Source organism: Lithobates pipiens, unplaced genomic scaffold (genome assembly GCF_037356315.1).
Source record: "Lithobates pipiens isolate NorthernLeopardFrog02 unplaced genomic scaffold, aLitPip1_a1.2 Scaffold_30, whole genome shotgun sequence".
NCBI classification, from domain to species: Eukaryota; Metazoa; Chordata; class Amphibia; order Anura; family Ranidae; genus Lithobates; species Lithobates pipiens.
Genome location: NW_027507791.1, coordinates 153162044 through 153184143, shown reverse-complemented (window position 1 = coordinate 153184143; position 22100 = coordinate 153162044). Strand labels below are relative to the sequence as shown.

The 22100-nt window shown below is 41.3% G+C and overlaps 1 protein-coding gene across 26 annotated transcripts in view; it reads right to left on the bottom strand.

Moving 5' to 3' along the window:
• Positions 1 to 22100, bottom strand: part of GPHN (gephyrin) — a 935903-nt gene that overhangs the window by 108770 nt on the left and 805033 nt on the right. For all 26 annotated transcript variants that reach the window (XM_077464979.1, XM_077464987.1, XM_077464985.1 and 23 more), the window contains 3 exons: positions 14596 to 14733; positions 10675 to 10767; positions 10459 to 10514 (listed from right to left, as the gene is read on the bottom strand). In XM_077464979.1, the coding sequence (XP_077321105.1) occupies positions 10459 to 10514; positions 10675 to 10767; positions 14596 to 14733 (287 nt within the window). The remainder of the gene's footprint in view (positions 1 to 10458; positions 10515 to 10674; positions 10768 to 14595; positions 14734 to 22100) is intronic.

Here is a 22100-nt window from a genome sequence, read left to right as displayed (position 1 = left end):
CAGGACTTACCACTCTGACCCAGGTACTGTGCTGCAGCCGTCCGCTCTGCCCTGTGTCAGTCATGAGGTGTTCTAAAAGCAAACAGTCACCAGCGCTAGAGGTAAACCACGCTGAGGCTACAAGAAAATGGCAGCGGCCTCAGTAAAAAGGCAGAGGACCATGCGGCGGCCTCCCCTCATGGCAAACAGCCTGAACACCTCACTGTGGCCAGAAAAAAAAGGGAAAGATGGAGCAGACCCTGACAGCCAGCACAGCCCCCCCCCACCAAGGCCCTGAGGACCCCCGGCCAGGTATATGCACCGCACCTCATGCCCATTCACACAGTGGTCCCAGCATGGGGAGGAGTGAGTGAGGGACAGGGAGAGAAGAAAGGGAGAGTGAGTGACCCCCCTAGTCGACCTCCCAAGGAATGCCCAGCTGCTCCATCCTGCCGAGGCCGGTGGAGCCGTACTTACCCAACTGTCGGGACTGCTTCACGCATTCCACCACAGACCCATCACCCGAGCAGTACGGGGTGGCTGTTGGCCACAGCACACTGACACGGACAGCAGCAGCCTGGTCATATGTGTGCCCCAGAGCATATAGCTCACCGGTCAACCCTGGACCAGAAAGGGGCATGTCGTGGCTGACCCAGTGCATAGCTAGGGTCTGCTCATGCTCGATGGCCAGGCTGGGGAGACTACAAGGATCTATATTATTCAGCCTGTCACCCAGCCCGGCTGTTGATTGTAGATCACAGGATCAAAATTGCAGAAAAAAGTTCCCAAGACCAATGGTCCCCTCAGGGAGCAAGGTCCTTCTCCTACACTAGGCAGGTAGCAGAGTGAGGAGTTATAGCCAGTGGGACCACCCCCTGGGCGGTGCTATGCAATTTTGCTGTTTTTACCTGTTTTACATGTTCTGCTTAGTCCTCTCCTGAAGGTGGCGATATAACACTAAGGTATTTTTTTTTCCATAATTGGCGTTCTTGGCGCAAAAAAAAAAAAAATGCAGAGGTAATCAAATACCACCAAAAGAAAGCTCTATTTGTGGGGAAAAAAAAGAACATACATTTTATTTGGGTAAAGTGTTGCATTATCACGCAATTGTCAGTTAAAGTAACACAGTGCCATATTGCATAAAATGGCCTGGTCATGAAGGGGGTAGGGGGTAAATCTTCTGGAGGTCAAGTGGATAAGATTGTAAAGGTCTTGAGAGAGCTCTTTGCTTTTACCCATCATGAGATGATTCTTGAGTGACACCTTGGTAATGAGACACTTTTTTTATAGGCCATCAGTTGAGATTAAACCAGCTGATATTAAGGGGCAGGATCACTTTCTAATTACTGATATATTTTAGCGGGTCTCTAGGCTTTCAATGCCCTTTTTGCACCTCCCTTTCTTCATGTGTTTATTACACATAACTTAATTTCTGGATGTATTTGTATGTATGGATTACATGGGTTGTTACTGACATGTGGTGAAAAATTCATGTCCATAGAAATAGAAACATAAATATATTTACCCATAAAAATGGTGACAGGTTCAATACTTATTTTACCCGCTGTATATTCAAGTTATGTTATTGCTACTAAACCAAAGACCCCAGCTCTGTTACCTCTTTTTCACAATTGTAATCTTTTTGTGATACATCATTGGACACTGCAGAATTCAGTATACACCTAAAATGTTATGCATCTGAGATATATTAAACGGGACACACTATGGCAGATATTGAGAGACTTAGAGACGCTATCAGAAATTACATGTGCACTTTAAGATTTACTTAGTATTTCTGCCATTTCTTAGATATTGGCTTACTCTCATGTGGAAGTCTGCTCTTAAATTTGGAAGAACCAGTGGACATATTTAGGCAGTTTATGACTATCCTAATGTTCTAGCATAAAATAAATAACATATGAATATCAATATGTTGGCCACTGGATTGCACTTTCATAGAGGCATTCATGGTGGGTTAGTCACAAAATACACATTTTTATTTCTTTATATTTTTTTGTGTATTATTTGAGATTTAAGACAATAAAGTAAAATTTTATGACAGGAAGATTGGAAGAAGACTGCATAAGCTGTGTTTTCCACCAGCATAAAACAGTGACTGTTAAGGGTCACTTTTTATCAGGGCTTACAATTGCAGGCAAGAACTTGGATAGTCTCAGGCTTTAACAGAATAAAAATTATAAACATTAAAATCTCAGTATTAAGAGCAGACTCCAACAGCTGAAATCAAAAATCTTTTCCCACAGTGTCTTTATGAGTAATCTAAGGCCATGGCTCTAACAGGTGGTAGGACATTCTTTTTGTAGCACCTTACAACAGAAGTCCTATGACACTGTAAACCAGGTAGACCCTTAGAAGACAAGTAACCAATGTACAATCTAAAGTAATTACAAAATCACTGACATCAGAAAGAAACATCACTCTTCAAAGCATTCTCTCAAAAAGAACAGCAAAAAATATACACCGTCTCTCACCTTAATGTTATACAACACGGATGAAAAATAGGATTTTTATAACTTACCTGTAAAATCCTTTTCTGGGAGTACATCACAGGACACAGAGCCACAGTAATTACTGTAGGGGTTATATAGGCACCTTTAGGTGATGGACACTTGCACACCCTAGACAGGAAGTATAGCTCCCTATATAACCCCCCCCCCCCCCCTTACTGGGAGTACCTCAGTTTTGTAGCAAAGCAATACACATGTAATCAGAAAGAGGGGAGGCACCCCTGTGTCCCGTGATGTACTCCAAGAAAAGGATTTTACAGGTAAGCTGTTATAAAAATCCTATTTTCTTTATCGTACATCATGGGACACAGAGCCACAGTAATTACTGTATGTGATGTCCCAGAGCAATGCTATCTGAGGGGAGGGAAACACAAACAGATTTGAGCCATGGAGGCTTGGTGATGCACTGCCCACGAAGCACTAACAGCCCTGGTGGAGTGCGCTTTGATTTGAAGAGGTGGAACTTTCCTCTTCAAATCATAAGCTTGAATAATTACTTGCCAAATCCACTTAGCAATAGTAGATTTCGATGCTGCCTGTCCTTTCCTAGGACCTTCAGGCAAACAAAGCATCAGTTTTCCGAATGTGAGCAGTCGCTTCCAAAAAAGATTTTGACTGCTCTCACTACATCCAGAGAATGTAGTGACTTTTCTTCTGTAGAACAGGGTTCTGGAAAAAATGAAGGTAGAACAATATCCTATTTAGATAAAACCTGACACCACCTTTGGCAAAAAACTAGGATGAGGACACAATACTACTCTATCCTTGTGAATGACTAAATATGGCTCTTTACAAGAAAGAGCAGCCAATTCTAAAACCCTTCTTGCAGAAAATATGGCTACCAGAAAAACTAGCTTCCTTGTCAACAGAACCAAGGGGATATGTCTTATTGGCTCAAAAGGCTTTTTCTGTAAAGCCGACAGAACTAAATTCAAGCCCCAAGGGTTCAGGGGTGCTCAGTGGTGGATTAGGCCGCGTTACCCCCCCCCCCCCCCCGTATAAAGCTTCCGACCAAAGAATGCAAAGCAAGTGATCGTTGAAACAAAATCGATAAGGCCAAGACCTAGACTTTAATGGAACTCAAGGCCAGCTTCATCTCTATCCCCATTTTCAGAAAGGCAAGGATTCTACCTATGCCATACTTTCGGGGATGCCAACCCCTGGATTCACACCAGGAAACATATGCTTTCCAGACGCTATAATAAATGACTCTGGAAAGTGGCTTCCTTGCATTAATCAAGGCAGATATCACTTCACCTGAAAGCCCACGATTCTCCAGAATGTGGGTTTCAATAGACAAACCGTTAACTTTAGCGTTTGTCCCTGTGATAGCAGATCTGAACGTGGTGGAAGGGTCAATGGGGCCCCTACCGCCATTTTTACGATCTCTGCATACCAAGATATTCTGGGCCATGCTGGGGGCACAAGAAATACCGACTTCCTTTCCTGCTTGATCCTGCAAAGAAGTCGGGGTAGCAGCAGAATAGGCAGGAATGCATAAATCAGTGAGAACTGATCCCACGGAGTTACCAATGCATCTGTTCAGTATGTGACTGGATCCCTTGTTCTTGACACAAAGTTGTCGGCTTTGTTGCTGAACCTGGATGCAAACAGATCTATGTCCAGGATCCCCCATCTTTGGCATATAGCCCGGAATATGTCGGAGTGAAGAGACCATTCCCCTGGAAACAACTGCTGGCGACTTAAGAAGTCCGCCTGCCAATTCTCTACCCCTGGAATGAAGTTTGCCGATACGCATGGCACAAGCTTTTCTACCCAGGTTAGGATATGGTTTACCTCTCCCTGGGCTGCACGACTTCTGGTGCCCCCTTGGTGATTGATATAAGCCACTGCTGTGGCACTGTTGGATTGGATCCTGACAGGACAATTCCACAACCAGAATGTCCAGGCCTTTAGGGCTAGGTACGCTGCCTGAATCTCTAGAATGTTGATGGGCAAGGTCTGTTCAGTTCTGGACCATTTCCTTTGGACAGTTGTCTTTTCCAGGACTGCTCCTCAATCTGAAATGCTGGCATCTGCTGTTACCACCTTCCAGGAAACTGGTAAGGATTTCCGCTACTGCAGATTCTCGGGTATCAACAACCAACTGAGGCTCTGGCACACTTTTGACGAAAAACACATTGGAAAATCTGGCGCCTGAACCTTCTTGTCCCAGGCAGACAGGATACTGTTTTGCAGCAGTCTCAAATGAAACCGAGCACAGGGAACAACTTCGATTGAAGCCACCATCTTTCCCAACAATCTCATGCAAAGGCGAATAGAAGGACCCTTCTTCGCCCTGCCATCCTTTGTGGTGCTGATCTTTGCCTGGGGTAAAATGCCTTCTTCTGGGTTGTATCTATAACCAGACCCAAGTACTCTAGTCTTCTTACTGGCTTAAAGCACATTTCTCTATGTTGAGGACCCAACCTAGGTATTCCAGGTAGTTGACTGTGGTGACCATGCTTTGGTCTAAGCGGGCTACCGACCGCTCTATCAAGAGCAGGTCATCTAGGTAAGCTATAATCTTTCTACCTTGGGCCCTTAATCTGGCCAGAGGAGGGGCCAAGATCTCTGTAAACACCCGAGGTGTAGACTGAAAGGCAGAGCTACAAACTGAAAATGAAGGTTTTCCACTTCGAAACGCAGATATTTCTGATGAGTGGGGAAGATAGGTACATGCAGTTATGCATCCTTGATGTCGATTTATGTCAGAAATTCTCCTCCTTGTAGGATGGAGACTACTGATTGGATTGATTCCATACAAAAAAAGCTAATTTTCACGAACCAATTTAGATCTTTGAGATCTAGAATGGGTCTGACATCTCCGTTTGGTTTTGGAACAGTGAAAAGGTTTGAATAAAACCCCAATCCCTGCTCTTCCATGGGGACCACCATGATCCCTTTTTGCGACAAAAGTTGCTCCAGCACTTGAAGGAGAGACTTCTTTTTCTCTGGATCTTTGGGAACACATGAACTGAGGAAACGAGCAGATGGGATTACTTGGAATTCTAGTTTATAACTTATAGCTATTGTGGAGACCACCTATCTGCCTTGAAAATCCTTCTGCCACACCCTGGAGAACTGTAGCAGTCTTCCCCCCACTCGAGCGAGCGCCCCTTCAGAAAGAGGCACCCCTTCAGAAAGAGGCTTTAGAATTCTGTCTTGTAGGTTTCCTCCCCCAGGGCTTCTTCTGTCCCTGGGGTTGGGTCTGTGGTTCACCTCTTGAACCTGATGGTGGAGTCAATCTTGACTGCCTGGAGGCTGATGCCCCCCGGCACTGGAGAAAGAGTCCATTTAAATGAGGGACATTTACTCCTTTTCTTAACTGGCAAAAGGGTACTATTCCCACTTGATATCGTTTGGATATATTTGTCCAAATCATCCCCAAATAGCCTTTCATTGCAGAAAGGAAACCCAGCCAGGAGATTTTTGCATAGCGCTGACCAATTTTTCAACCATAAGATTCTACGCATATGCACCAACCCAAGCGTAAGACAAGAGGTCTGAAGAATAGAATCTCTGATTGCGTCAATTGCAAAACACAAAGCCGCTGGTAGCTCGGCTAAATCCTGGGCCTGCTGTTCAAGGAAAACCATCAGCACCTGTTTCAAGTGGTCACACAAGGATTGACACACCACAATTGCCGCCACTGCAGGTTGAGCTACTGAACCGGCCAAAGAAAAAAAATTTTTTAACAGGAATTCCAACTTTTTATCAGCTGAAAACATTTGATAATTGTCGACAGTACAAGTCAAACTTTTAATTTACAGAGGATATATTAGCGTCAATTGCTGGTATACCCCACATCTTTGTCAATTTTTCCCCTTGTGTTGTGTTTTTTTTTTTTCACAGGTGAATGGCTAGGGGTACATTGTACCCCATACTCATTCACATAGGGTGGAGGGCCAGTATCTGGGGGCCCCCTTATTAAAGGGGGCTCCCGGATTCCGATAAGCCCCCACCCGCAGACCCCAACAACCAACGGCCAGGGTTGTTGGGAAAAGGCCCTTGTCCTCATCAACATGGGGACAAGGTGCTTTGGGGTGGGGGGGCCGCACGGCTCCCCCCATGTTGAGGGCGCACGGCCTGGTACGGCTCAGGAGGGGTGGGGGCACTCGCTTGTCCCCACCCCCCTTCCTGACTGGCCAGGTTGCGTGCTCGGATAAGGGTCTAATATGGACTTTGGGGGGACCCCCATGCCGTTTTTTTCAGCATAGGGCTTCCCCTTTAAGTCCATACCAGGTGACGGGGCCAGCGACGTGGCGGCGACATTGACCTCCTGCGCTAGTCCTGGCTACCTGGAGCCGCGTTCAAAATGAACGGACTTTCCTCCGTGTGTGGGCAAGTCCGTTCATTTCAAAGGTACGGCAAACTCCCACCATAGTCCTTCGGACCTAGTCTGCCGGAAAAGTCCAGTTGTGTGTGGGCAGGTCCGCTCGTTTCTAAAGTCCGGTGGATCTCTGCTTCAAAGTCCGGTGGTTTGTCCGCCGGGCTAAGTCGTGTGATCGTGTGTACGCGGCATAAGACGCATAAACTGACCTTGAGGAACCGCCTTCAACCAGGGCTCAGTGACAGCTATCTGGAGGGATATATGAGTTTCAATCTGTCGGTTTAAAGAAAGTGGATGTCATAAATTTAACTCCCTTCACTGTAATCTTTAGATCGAAAAAAATTTTCTCCTCTAAACTGGCCTCGAAGTTGAACCTGATGCCCCTGTTGTTATCATTAAGGAGCATCATAAAGCTACGGAGCTCAGACTCACTGCCATCCCATAGGAGGAGGACGTCGTTGCTATATCTAGCCCACAGGACCAACTCTGGTCTCCTGTGGGTGTCGATGACGTCCTCCTCCCATCTGGCCATGAATAAGTTGGCCAAACTTGGGGCGTATTTCTCCCCCCATTGCCACGCCATGTCACGCCTCTATCTTGACGTTAAAATTTGTGATTAAACCAAAAGTAATTGTGATTTGCGGCATATTCAAGTAGCTCCATGATTAAATCAATCTGAGATGAAATTAAACCAGATCCCCTTACCAAAAAAAAACCGTAACCGCCTCTAGGCCCAAATGGTGAGGGATAAAGAGAGGTCGCATCCGCCGTAACTAGCCACAGTCCTCTCTTAGGAGTAATATCAGATACCATATTGATAACTTGTTAAGTATCCTTATAATATGATGGAAATTTCTGAACTAAAGGTTGATCAATATACTTGCCCCCACAGGAAGTAACCGAGTCAATCCCATTGACTATGGGATGGCCCCAGGGGCAAGTCTGATTTTTGTGTATTTTCGGGAGGTAATATATAACAGGCGTGCAGGGAACACTAGGTACCAAAAATAATTTTTATTTGTTATCAAGAATACCATCACAAAAGCCTTTATCAACAATGCTCTCTAGTTCTTTTTTTGTATTTTACAACTGGATCCCTACTAAGTGGGAGTATAGGTCTCACTATCACCCACGATACGGTGCATTTTCGTTAGATAATCACACCAGTCTAAAATCACTATCCCCTCCCACTTTTCTCAGGGTTTGTCAGCACCTGTTTGCTCGAATTGAAGATCCCAGTACCTAAGTTCTCTTTCTTTTTAGCTGACTGGATACGCCTCCCCCTCTGACTCCTCTCTTAACTCTAGCCTTTTTATGCCCTGATTGTTCCTTGGAAAACCCCAATTCTGATTGCTCTGATTACCTGGGGTCCATAATAGTGGTTCACTCTTGTTTGACCCTGACCTTGCTCATAGTTGCCCGTATAATATGAGTGACGGTTTCCTCTGGTGCCCCCATAGCTATAGCCCCCATCATTAGATCTATAACCCCCAGAGGCTTCAGAGTCAGATAAGGGAACGAATTGATTCTGTGTTGAAAAATTAGAACCATAGTTTCCATTCTCTCCATTATAACGAGTCAGATTAGGTTGCTCATAAGCTCGATTGTAAATGGAAGGTCCTGGTTTCACTGGGTAGTCGACCCATGGTTGTGGGGGGATTCCTTGCTGATAGTGATTATAGTTACTTCGTCTGGGATTCATATTTCTCCTATGGCCCCTAGAGGGGGCTGCTGGTTATGATTGTACGGGACCATTTTTGGGAGGTCTCGATTTATTCTTTGTCTTATTTTGTGGGACGTCCCTCCTTGGTGAGTGGTAAGGATCAACCCTACTCTTATACAATTAAGGGGAGTCTCTATTTGCCGGAGACTAGTTTTTTATTTTTACTTTCTCTTTTCTTCTCTTTCTTTTTTTTGCAATTATGTAGATATTAGTTATTTGCAAGGGGCATATTTGGATTTCTTATTACTCCATAATTTTTTTCTTTTTTGTGGGTTTTAAATGTAGTGATTTAGGTACCAGGTAATGGCCAAGGTGCAATTTGACTCTGGTCCACTAGATGTCACCTTAAACACTTTGAGGGTGGTCCCAAGATATACATTAGTCAGTTTTCCTGTATCCTTCAGTATGGAGGACTTTTTTTTAGAGAGATTATAGGCCTTACCTATAATAATATTTTTAAATTTTAGAATTTGAGTTTTTTTTTTGTGTGTGACACCATCATAGATATTTGTCTTTTTTTTTTTATACAAAGCGTTTATTGAAAATCCACATCAATGAAAAGGTACAGAAACAGTAACATATCATATACAAACAGGTGTTCAACTGTAGGATACCAAGAAATCAGTCCAAGATTCGAAAAATTCAAGCCAGTCCATAAGAGACCAAGCAAAAATTTGGGTGAATTGCATAAAGATGTCTACACCCCATAAGTCCTGGCAAGACAACACTCTATCAGTCTAGGATTATTTACCAATTGTCGCCCTAGGTCAAATGTAAATCATATAACTGGATAACTTTATAATAAAACGATTATTGAGGAAGGAGATCAACCTACACTACTTACGTGGGGAGGTGTAACATTCCCCAGTATAGAAACTAAACTGCGTCCTATCAAGTATCCAGTCCCAGCAGGGTCAGACCTGCGGGCTAAAGTGACAGAGAAAGAGAAAAAATAATGAATGAAGGTTCAGTGAGAAGGAGAGGCTAGAAGAATGAGTAACGTAAGCATTCCATGCTTAGAAGGAAGGCATAGATATTTGTCTTATGTTGGTGGCACATTTGATAGTGGCAATTTTTTTTCGTGTTTTAATCTTTTAATAAGCAATAGGTTTTACACTATCGGAGCATCTATGTTTTTTTACATGTTATGAGCGCCCACTAATGAGGCGATCTGGAGAGTAGCTAGTGAAAAAGCAGGCACGTTCGGTGCACTTTGAAGTTACAGCCGCGCCTAGAGTATAGTAGAGCAGAGTAGAGCCTTTCCTGATCCTCTGTAGTGAGGGATCACAACTATTTGGTAAGAAGTCATTCTCTCTACATGGTGGTGGATTGCACTTTGAAGATTCATCTCATCAGTGGATGGACTTTTCTCCTGAGTTTTGCACAGGTGAATGTGATATTTCATGGTTATTTCTACAGGGATTGTTTTGCTTGTTCTGTTATGGACTAAATTTTGGATAATTTTGTTTTTCACAAATGTTTATGATTTTTCAATTGTTCAATTTATGGTTTACTCCCATTCACATCTATAGGTTTAGTGTGATTCTGATTTTCTTTTCATACATTTTCTACTGTATTGGTGTTATATAGGAGAATTGCTGCTTCGATCATACAACACATTTTTCATTTACAGTCTTTTTGATATCTATCTTAGCGCAGTTTCTTTTCTTTTTTTCCCTAAACACTTCAAACGCCTCTGACAGTTTATGTGTGCATGGACACAAAGGCTAACATGGAGGGGCTTTTAGGAGCAGTTAAAAAAAAAACACCAACTGCCCCTAACAGCAGCTGTAAAAACATCCTGTGTGCATGAGCCCAAAAACTTAAAAAAAGAGATGCTGCAAAGTTAGGTTTTGATAAGCCAAACACATGAACATTCACAGATTGAACCTCACCTGTTCTCCAGCCTGTGACTCGCCTATGATGAAGCGATCTCCTGGGCCATCCGCAGCTGTGAAAATATTTAGACTAATAAATCACAAGGAGAAAAAACTGCATGAAAGCTAAAGACAACAGGATAAAGTTTGATGTAATCTTAAATTACTCTATTACAATATCGGAGCTTGCATAATTTCACATTACAATCTTGTCCATGCAATACAGTGATTTACCTCTTACTGCATATCCATCCTTCACTGATGCAGGGAATGGCGGTAAATTGTCTTTTGCATACACCTCTTGGGCAAGCACACGTCCCATTCCATCTAGGAGAAAAAAAAAAAGTATTAAAAGTTCAGCTAAAATGTATCAATTAAAATTGTTTAAGTAACATGATCATCAAAAGGCTCCAAAACCAAGCCTCCAATCTCACAAAGTAAATGGGACTGACAAGCCAACTAAACTGTGAAAATAAATTTATCAAAAAAACATATAAGGCAAATCAGTGAATTCTGGCACTCACCGCACAGCTGCCTGTGTCTTGGTCTCCACATTTAGACCCGTTTGCAATGCCATGAAACTGTGGTGCCACTGGTCAATTGCCAGTCAGGCCTAAGGGCTGAAACTACAATTATTGTAGAAAAAAAGATGCCTATGCATTTAGGCCCATTTCAATTGTCTTCCAATTGTGGTGTCACTGACCATTTTCTAGCCAACTATGCCTAAGGGGCTGTAGCTCTGTTTTTTTCCAGTTAAACACTATAGTCAAAAGACGGCTACATCACGAGCTTACTTCACCGGGAGGACGTCCCGTATGCCCTACCGGTAGAGTAAGCCCACACTGTAGCCATAGCTGACAGCGCGAGGAGAGAAGAAGAGAGCCAATAACCAACTTGTGTTAAAAGGACATCTGCACTGATTATCAGTGCAGTCCCAAAAGTACCCACTAGTGCTACCAGTCAGTGCCCATCAGTGCTACCAATCAGTGTCCATCAGCGTCTCCTCATCGGTGCCACATATCAGTGCTGACCATCAGTGCCGTCTATCAATTCAGCCTTAGTGCCCACCAGAGTGCTGCCTCATCAGTGCCACCTATCACTGCCCATCAGTACCACCTATCAGTGTAGCCTCATCAGCACACATCAGAAAAGGAGAAAAATTACCTGTTTGCAAAATTTTATACCAAACTATGAAAAAAAAGTTTGTTTAGCAAAAAATAAAAAACACAGTGGGGATTAAATACCACTAAAAGAAAGCTCTATTTGTGTAAAAACAATGTTAAAAACGTCATATGGGTACAGTGTTGCATGACCGCACAACTGTGATTCAAAGTGTGACAGTGCTGAAAGCTGAAAATTGCCTGGGCAGGAAGGGGGTAAAAGTGCCCAGTAGGTAAGTTTTTAAATTGGGAACGTCGGAATGTTGGCTGCTGGTATGAAATTATTTTAATTTTTATTTTTCAATTTAAAATAATGCAGTTTAGTGCTGCCAAAAAATAAGGGAAGCAAACTGCCATAAAACTGTCAGTGTCTGATATTTACCAAACCATACTTGAGGGCATTAGCTTAGAACGACACCTCCCTCTAGTTTCTTAATCTGTATTTTGGCCTTATAGGACTACAAATTCTGCTAAGCAAAGCAGTCCTAGTTCAATTGTTAAAAAATGGACACTATGTTGGTAAGCTACCTGAAAAAAAAGCATTTTATGAATCAGATAATAGTAAATTGTGGTGCTGCTGCTGTCTGTCAGCAAAGCTAATAAAAAAAAAAAAAATCCACAGAAAAATATGTGCATTCAAAGCAGGATGTTGTAGAGGCTGTCCCTGAAAACTGTGCTTTTCCTGAACACTATGGACAGTTTTAAGGCATCCATCAACTTTATTTAAAGCTAAATTTTGGGGATGGATTTTTTTTACCCTTACATATAGTTACAGTACATATTCTGTTATATTTTGTGCATGTAACAATGCATGCAGATCTTTTTTTAACAATCAACCAAGCTGCCCAGAACTAGTTATTGAGAGAGTCTGTTCCACAGCTCTTACTGTGAAGACAACTTTCTGTATGCGGAAGTTCCTCCTCCCCAATACAACTGATAATTTAATCTAGATAAATATAAATAAGGTGCTATACTTACTTATTCGGTTCAGCAGGCTTGCTTCTCTTCATGTGACCCGTCCCCTTAAGTTTTTCCACTTCACTGTCTAACCAGATCCAGTTCCCTAATATCATACCTTAAAAGGCAGGACCACCAGTCCTGCATTGTATAGGAAGACAGAGGACCCACCCACAACCCAGGATGTCGGACAACAGAGAAGAGCGCAGAGTACTGGGGGAGTGAAGGATAATAAAAGTATATCACCTTATTCATCATCCCCAAGGCAAAGCAAGCAATCAAAGCGGTAGTAAATTCAGATGTTACCCCAAATCAGCAATTGCATGTTGCTGTTTAGCAGCTATGCGCCGCACACAGAAGGCAAAGCGAACAGTAGAATAGTGCCACAGCTAGCTGCCTGCAGTGCTGATTGAATAAAAATTTCCTGTTATGGAAACGTTTTCCCCAGTAGGGCTTTAAAACAGCAATATGACAGTCAGATTAGATATTCTTAATTGGTATATAAAGAGTAATTTATTATTATTTTTGTTATTTTTTATTATTGTCAATGTATACATTTATCACAGTGTCATTCTGTCCCAGAAATAGAGCTAACCAAAATAATTCAATAAATCAATATGATAATGTAATAAAGGTATATAGGTAGTTTATCTTAATTAATAAGGTGCAGTCAGGTTTATAGTAACAAATTAATCTCGATAAGCCCAAACTACTTACAAGTCTATACGAACTACATTATTATACAAGGTAAACTATATTATAATATGAACTATATTATTATACAAGGTATATCACATCACTACATACATTTTCACATTTGTGTTCCTTTTCTTTATTATTATTTATCTTTTATTATTTAGCATTTATCATTACTATTTTTATTCACACCATGGCAGCATTTGAACCACTTCATTCACATCATCAATTCGCACACAGCACACGTTTCGACTGTACTGATTGTCAGTCCTTTACACTTGCACGTATTTTTCTAATGTTATACTCCTATACACCTTATTAATTAACATAAACTACCTATATACCTTTATTACATTATCATATTGATTTATTGAATTATTTTGGTTAGCTCTATTTCTGGGACAGAATGACACTGTGATAAATGTATACATTGACAACCTCTATTTGCTGACAGTCTCTATATGCATATTTAGAAAGACTCACATTATTATTATTTATTTATTTAATTTTCCTAAATTACTAAATGGCTATTTTTGGGTGTTCATTGCAGGCGTGTACCCCTCCTTCCCTCCAGCTGCATGTACAGTATGGCTCCTTGTAAGCCCTTCGGGGTGGGCTCTTCTCCCCTGGGGAGGTGGGGGCGGCCTATAAGGCCCTCTGGATTTTTCAAAACGGCTCCCATTATTTCTGGTTACAAGAACACTCTTGAGTGGTAAATATACCATATCGCTTATTTAATGTGACTAATAACGACATGTCTCCTCAAATTTTGAATATATGTCATATTGTTTAGATCCTTTTGGCCCCCTGAAGAGACCGCACAGGTCGAAACGTGTCGGGCCTCATATATTATACAACATTATGTAATGTAACAATGTGCTTAAATGTATTTGTTAATTGGAGAGTCTAATTTATATTGTATATACTGTATTTAATTATACTAGATAATGGACATTATTCTAAATAAATTACTCTTTATATATCAATTAAGAATATCTAATCTAAACAAGCCAGTTCGAGAGAAGACAATCATTAGATTGACTTCTCTGGAACAATAGGAATGGCCATAGATGGATCAAAATTCGGCTGGTCTCTCCTGAACTGCATGAATTTCGATTCATCTATTGCCAGCTTAGGAAGTTTTAATTATAACAATGGGATGAATGAGGTCTCACAATACAAAAAAAATAGGTGAGACAATAAAAGCAGAGTTCACTTTACAGCTGCTTTCTTAAACAGGATAAACTAAATCCCCCGAGTAGTCTCTGTCATTATCCTAAATCTTATGACATGTTTGTGTTTGTTGGCAGAAGACAGTGTACTGCAAATAAAAGTAACTTACCTCTGTAATTTATGATTTCAGTCCCAAGAACTGGAGTCATTTCCAGGACAGTAATAAAGGCTTTATCCATGGATGTTAGTGGAAACGGAGACATGCGGTGTCTTCTTGCTACCTTGGTGATATCAACGGCACTATGACCTTTAGAATAAAAGATACTGAGAATGAACATTTGAAAAATATAAAACAATTTTCTATTTGAACATTAGAAATAATAGTTACTCTGTGTACACTTGCATTAGTTAATGTTGTGATTGAAAATAAATTGCCATAGTTATGAAAAGATATATTATATGCATAAAGGCTCTACTTACTGAGGTTTTAGCTGCTGAACTGAATCATAAATCATACCAGATATTAGTTTCCTATCAATGTGCCAACAATTCTTATTATTCTTGCATTTAAGTGACTGCATACAGTTTGTTTTGGCAGTCAAATTACAACAAATGGCTTATTAGTGCAGAAGTTATTTATACCACTGTTGCTTTGCAAACCCAAAAGAAGAAGGAATTTTTCATTGCTCCAAAATAATGTAATAGACAGAAAACATTATTTCAGTTTGCGACTGACAATGAGCATTAGTACAATGACATGCTTGGTCTTCTTCCCTTTGCTCTTGCTGCCCTTTGTCAGCTAACATATCTAAAGCCAAAACTTTCTTCTTTCCTTCTTCATTTTGGAAAATAGTTGGTAATAGTTAAAACCACTTTTTTTTTGCCCTCTACTGCTTCTCATTGGGTAAATTGACCTTTACTTCCTTCCCTATAGACACACAAAAAGAGAAAATAAATCTCTCCAAGTTGAGGGAAATCTCCTCTTAAACTGAAAGTAAACTCTCCTATCATTTTCAGCCAAGGAAGCTGCCATCTTGACCTCTATTTAATCTGCAACTGCCATGATGCTGCACATGTGATCCTTTATGACATCAGTCATTGGATGGTTTGACAGTTTGGTTGAGAGCACAACCAATGTGACAGCTAGCATTTTTGGCATGCCGGGAATGTTAACGTTTTTTTAAATAGATGGGTTTACTTCTGCTTTAAGTTGGCCACTAAAACAAAGATCTATGTGGTCTGTTATATTTATCTCATTCTTATCCTTTGTATAAAATTCATATACTGTACAAGGAATGTATACAGAAAAAATCGTAATAAGATAAAAACACAAATGGACACTGTCTTTCTTATTATGGATTTCTTTGTACCTTTTTTGCCCAATGGACAGTTCTGTAACTGCCACCTTTTAGAGATGTTAGCATAACAAAAAAATATCTACTCAACTTCTGACCTTTCAGCTACATGGGGTCACCCTGCCTCAAGGAGTTGCAGAATTTGTGTCCAGTTTTGTTGACATTTGCTCAAACTTTACTTCATTTAAAACAAAATAACACACAGACAAATTTCTACCCACACAAAGGTATTTTGTGATTTATTAGTATAATCTAATTGAGGACCTTAGTCATCTAAAGTACATCATGTCAGAAGCAGCAAATTACAAGTAAAAAGGGCACACTCGCTATGGCAGCAGTCAACCCTCATAAGACACAAATTGAAAGAAAGTATGAAAAAGCAGCCAAAAACTAGGTCAAAGATTCTGTGTTACAAAACAAAGAGCTATTAGCAGTGCCAACATGCACAAGACTGAATAAGTAGATGCTGATTCTGGAGACTTGCAGGTAGAGGCCAGGAACATTCTCATTTGCTTAGGGCCAAGCAATGAGCCTGATTTGCTGCACAAAAAATTGTATATTAGCAGTTGTGTGCGCTTATAGACCTTGGAAAAATTCACTTTTTAAAAAAAGTAATAAATGCACATATTTTTGCTGGTAAGTATATTTGCTTACATCAGGCTAAAACTAGGCAAAGGCACATGATGCAAGTGGCAGAAGCACTGGTTGTCACAGCTTAAAATTGGTAAATTAAACTGGGGGAGACTGTTTTGGTAGGAAAAGTGTACTTGATAGCTTAGAATGGGTAGCCCAAATCAGGTATCTAAGGACTGAGTTGCTTCCCTTCAAAAAGAAGAGCCTGCAGCCAGTGAAATCTGACTGTGCAAACCATTACTCTTGCAGCAGCAGTTGTGGAGGACATATGTCCATGTTTAAACATGTCTTGCCTGCAACAGCCAGGAGTCAATATTACATGTAGTCGGAGTTAAGCAAAAGTGAGCGATTGTTGAAAAGAAGACTTAGTCAATGAATGAGCATACTGGAGTTTGAGTAACAGACTCTGAGAGGACCAGTCAAGTAGACAAAACGGCATGACAATTAGCCAAGATGCTGGAAAATCTTTAATTTCTGCAACTTTGTTACATTTCATTGTCATATAAAAGTGGGAAGGAACACTGAATTTTAGGCAACTCCCTTACAAAAAAAAAAATCTGTACCCTTCTCCTATTTTCAACCATTATATGCCACGTACTCTTCTTCTGCACATATTGCCCCATTAACATACCCTTAGGTACTTCTCTCCTTTGCACTGACTGCTCCTTCACATATTGCCCATTCTGACAATCTCTGCTACTCCTCTCCAAAAAATGCCAATGCATGTTTCATGTCAGACACCCCTCTGAGACTATAAGGGGTTGTCCTGAGTGAACAATACAAAAGAATAGGAATGTGGACACCTTCACTCACTTTAGTTATATTGATTTTGTTCAGCATTGGGAAATACACAACAAACAAAAGTCAGAAAATTGTGCCAAGGATTATCTTATAAATGTATAAATCTTATATATTCATGTGTTCAGCTTTTAAAGTGAAAAGTAAAGGTGAGTAATACAATTTGTGTAAATTAGAAATTGACCCAGAATAGACTAATTAGGTTGATGTAGAAGCTGAGTTACACCTAAAAGGTCTTCGCTATTTTTAGTTCTGATGACTTTTGTCAGGCTTTTTCATATTCTCTTACATGGAAGTTCCTCCTCCCCTGTGCTTGCAGATATCTCAGACACAAATGCCATATAAAAACATTTCAAGAACACAGCAACTGACGTTTTCTTAATGCGTTGGTGTTTCAGTGTGCCATTTCTATAGCGGACAAGGTTTAGAATAATATACAATGCTGAAAATGTGTTTTAACAGGCACCAGGAGAGGGGTACTTAGGGCAAGCCAGTAAGCAGTCTATACAGGAGAAGAGTGCAGAGGGTTTTAGAGCAGAAAGTCTGTGTAGGAGAGAAGTGCATAAAGTATGCCAGTGGGCAATATGTGCAGGAGAGGAGTGTTGAGGATATGACTACAGAAATAAAATTTAGGAGAGTTGCAAAAGTGTGGAAGGATATAAGATTGTATTGCTTCTTAAAACCCGTTATCATAAGTTTTCTTCATGAAACCACCTGTTAGACTCCTCTTGCTTCCTCTGTTACCATCACATAAAGATCAGGGACACTGAGTCCCCCAGAGCTAGCTTACTGCACTGATACACTAAAGCTCTGAAACCAAACACGATAGGTTGCTGAGGGAAAAACCGAAAAAAAAACACAAGTGGCCACGCAAACACCATTGTGTGGCTGTATTTCTGGTTTGTCACAGAACTACAGGTACAGTGTTTCCATTTCTGGCTTGGGTTACATTTTACTGCTTACAGTTCTTCTTTATTGATACTTATCCCACTAAGATATTAGCCCTTGTACACACGGTCGGAGAATCCGTCGGAATGTGTCCTATCGGACCGTGCCGTCGGATAATCCGACTGTGTGTGGTATGAATCGGACTGATTCCGTCGGAATATCCATCGGACCCAATTTTCCAACATGTTGGAAATATTTCCTGACCAACTGGGCCAGTCGGGCATACTCCGATCATGTGTAGCAAATTTTGATCGGACCAAGTGCCACGCATGCTCAGATCAAATTCCTACATCAAAGCTATTGGCTACTAGCCTGAATGTAGTCCCATCGTAACGAAATTACGTCATCACGTTCTGAAAGATCGGATTTTTCGACAACTTAGTCCGACCGTGTGTATGCAACAGTTTCGGACAAGATCTGACGGAGAAAATCCGACGGATTTGGTTGTCGAAATCTCCGACCGTGTGTACAGGGGCTTAGAGTCTAGTGCTATAGTTTTACCATTAAGCTACTGGGGATAAATAGCGTATCCAACTTTGGTTTAAAAATTCCTCTCCCTGCACTGCTCGAGAATGGACTATATTTTTTTTACAAAACTACCTGGGACCAGTCAACTATAGTTTAGTGAAGCTTTATGGGACTGATCACAGGTAGGGTCATTAACCACTTTGCATCCAGGCCAATTCTGACATTTCTCTCCTACATGTAAAATTCATAATTTTTTTTGCTAGAAAATTACATACAGTGGTGTGAAAAAGTGTTTGCCCTCCTCCTCATTTCCTGTTCCTTTGCATGTTTGTCACACTTAAGTGTTTCGGAACGTCAAAACAAATTTAAACAATAGTCAAGGACAACACAAGTAAACACAAAATGCAATTTGTAAATGAAGGTGTTTATTATTAAAGGTGAAAAAAAATCCAAACCATCATGGCCCTGTGTGAAAAAGTGATTGCCCCCTAAACCTAATAACTGGTTGGGCCACCCTTAGCAGCAACAACTGCAACCAAGCGTTTGCGATAACGTGCAATGAGGCTTTTACAGCGTCCTGGAGGAATTTTGGCCCACTCATCTTTGCAGAATTGTCCTAATTCAGTTACATTAGAGGGTTTTCGAGCATGAACGGCCTTTTTAAGGTCATACCACAACATCTCAATAGGATTCAGGTCAGGACTTTGGCTAGGCCACTCCAAAGTCTTCATTTTGTTTTTCTTCAGCCATTCGGTGGTGGACTTGCTGGTGTGTTTAGGATCATTGTCCTGCTGCAGAACCCAAGTTCGTTTCAGCTTGAGTACACGAACAGATGGTCGGACATTCTCCTTCAGGATCTCTTGGTAGACAGCAGAATTCATAGTTCCTTTTATCACGGCAAGTCTTCCAGGTCCTGAAGCAGCAAAACAGCCCCAGACCATCACACTACCACCACCATATTTTACTGTTGGTATAATGTTCTTTTTATGAAATGCAGTGTTCCTTCTACGCCAGATATACTTGGACACACACCTTCCAAACAGTTCCACTTTTGTCTCATCGGTCCACAGAATGTTGTCCCAAAAGTCTTGGGGATCATCAAGATGTGTTGTGGAGAAATTGAGACGAGCTTTGATGTTCTTTTTGCTCAGCAGTGGTTTTCTCCTTGGAACTCTGCCATGCAGGCCATTTTTGCCCAGTCTTTTCCTGATGGTGGAGGCATGAACGCTGACCTTAACTGAGGCAAGTGAGGCCTGCAGTTCCTTGGACGTTGTTGTGGGGTCTTTTGTGAACTCTTGGATGAGTCGTCACTGCGCTCTTGGGGTAATTTTGGGCGGCCGGCCACTCCTGGGAAGGTTCACCACTGTTCCATGTCTTCGCCATTTGTGGATAATGGCTCTCACTGTGGTTCGCTGGATTCCCAAAGCTTTGGAAATGGCTTTATAACCCTTTCCAGACTGATAGATCTCAATTACTTTCTTTCTCAATTGTTCCTGAATTTCTTTGGGTCTCGGCATGATGTGTAGCTTTTAAGGATCTTCTGGTGGACCTTACTGTGTCAAGCAGCTCCTATTTAAGTGATGCCTTGATTGTGAACAGGTGTGGCAATAATCAGGCCTGGGTGTGGCTAGAGAAATTGAACTCAGGTGTGGACAACCACAGTTATAGTATGTTTTAACAAGGGGGGCAATCACTTTTTCACACAGGGCCATGATGGTTTGGATTTTTTTTCACCTTGAATAATAAACACCTTAATTTACAAATTGCATTTTGTGTTTACTTGTGTTGTCCTTGACTATTGTTTAAATTGGTTTGATGTTCCGAAACACTTAAGTGTGACAAACATGCAAAGGAACAGGAAATGAGGAAGGGGGCAAACACTTTTTCACACCACTGTAGAACCCCCAAACATTATATATGTTTTTTTTAGCAAAGACCCTAGAGAATACAATGGCGGTTGTTGCAACTTTTTATCTTGCACGGTATTTGCGCAGCAATGTTTCCGAACGTGTTTTTTTCAGAAAAAAAAACTGTTTCATGCTTAAAAAAAAACAAAAGAAACAGTAAAGTTAGCCCAATTTTTTTACATAATGTGATAGATGAAGATACGCCGAGTAAATAGATACCCAACATGTCACGCTTCAAAATTGCACGTGCTCGTGGAATGACGCAAAACTTTGGTATTTAAAAATCCCCACTGGCGACGCTTTAAATTTTTTTACTGGTTACATGTTTTGCGTTACAGAGGAAGTCTAGTGCTAGAATTATTGCTCTCGCTCTAACGTTCATGGCGATACCTCACATGTGTGGTTTTCACACCGTTTTCATATGTGGGCGGGACTTACGTATGCGTTCGCTTCTGCGTATGAGCTCACGGGGACAGGGGCGCTTTAATTAAAAAAAAATGTTATTGTTAATTTTACGTTTATTTTTTTAGTTTGACACTTAAAAAAAAAAATGAAAAAAAAATTGATTACTTTTATTCCTATTACAAGGAATGTAAACATCCCAGGAATATGGCACGATCGGACCTATTTACAGTGAGATATGGGGTCAATAAGACCCCCATATCTCACCTCTAGGCTGGGTAGTCTAAAATAATAATAAAAAAAAACGATCACGGCTTCCCAGCCAAATCGGCGCCGTTATTTTGAATGCAGAGGCTGGGCGTGATGTTATGACGTCACGCCCGGCCTCTGCATTCAAAATAACGGGTCCACCGGAAATCTCTATGGTATCATCCGGGGGCCAGCAGATCCTGTGACCGACTCACCAATGGAAGCGGTGAGTCGGTAGAAGCACCGGAGGGCGGCGGGGGGGTGTCCCCTCCCGCCGCCCGTAAGAATGATCAAGCGGTGGAACAGCCACTATGATCATTCTTATCGTGCAGGGAATCGCCGACTTAAAATGACGATATCTGGATGATGTCTGTGACCTCAGGCATCATTCAGATATAACCACCGAAAGCCGAGGCTGTCCCTGGACGTCCAACTGGCGCGAAGTGGTTAAGTATTTGAATTGTATTTTTCACTATGCTTTTAACCTTTTCTAAAGAGCATATACATAATATATGCCAGTGATAGTGAACCTTGGCACCCGAGATGTTTTGGAACTACATTTTCCATGATGCTCATACACTCAGCAGTATAGTTGAGCATCATGGAAAATGTAGTTCCAAAACATCTGGAGTGCCAAGGTTCGTCATCACTGGTAGATGCAGTCTTATGGAAGTGGGTCTTGTTTTCTGAGGCTGTATATACAGTATCTCACAAAAGTAAGTACACCCCTCACATTTTTGTCAATATTTTATTCTATCTTTTCATGTGACAACATTGAAGAAATTACACTTTGCTACAATGTAAAGTAGTGAGTGAAGAGCTTATATAACGGTGTCAATTTGCTGTCCCCTCAAAATAACTCAACACACAGCCATTAATGTCTAAACCGCTGGCAACAAAAGTGAGTAGACACC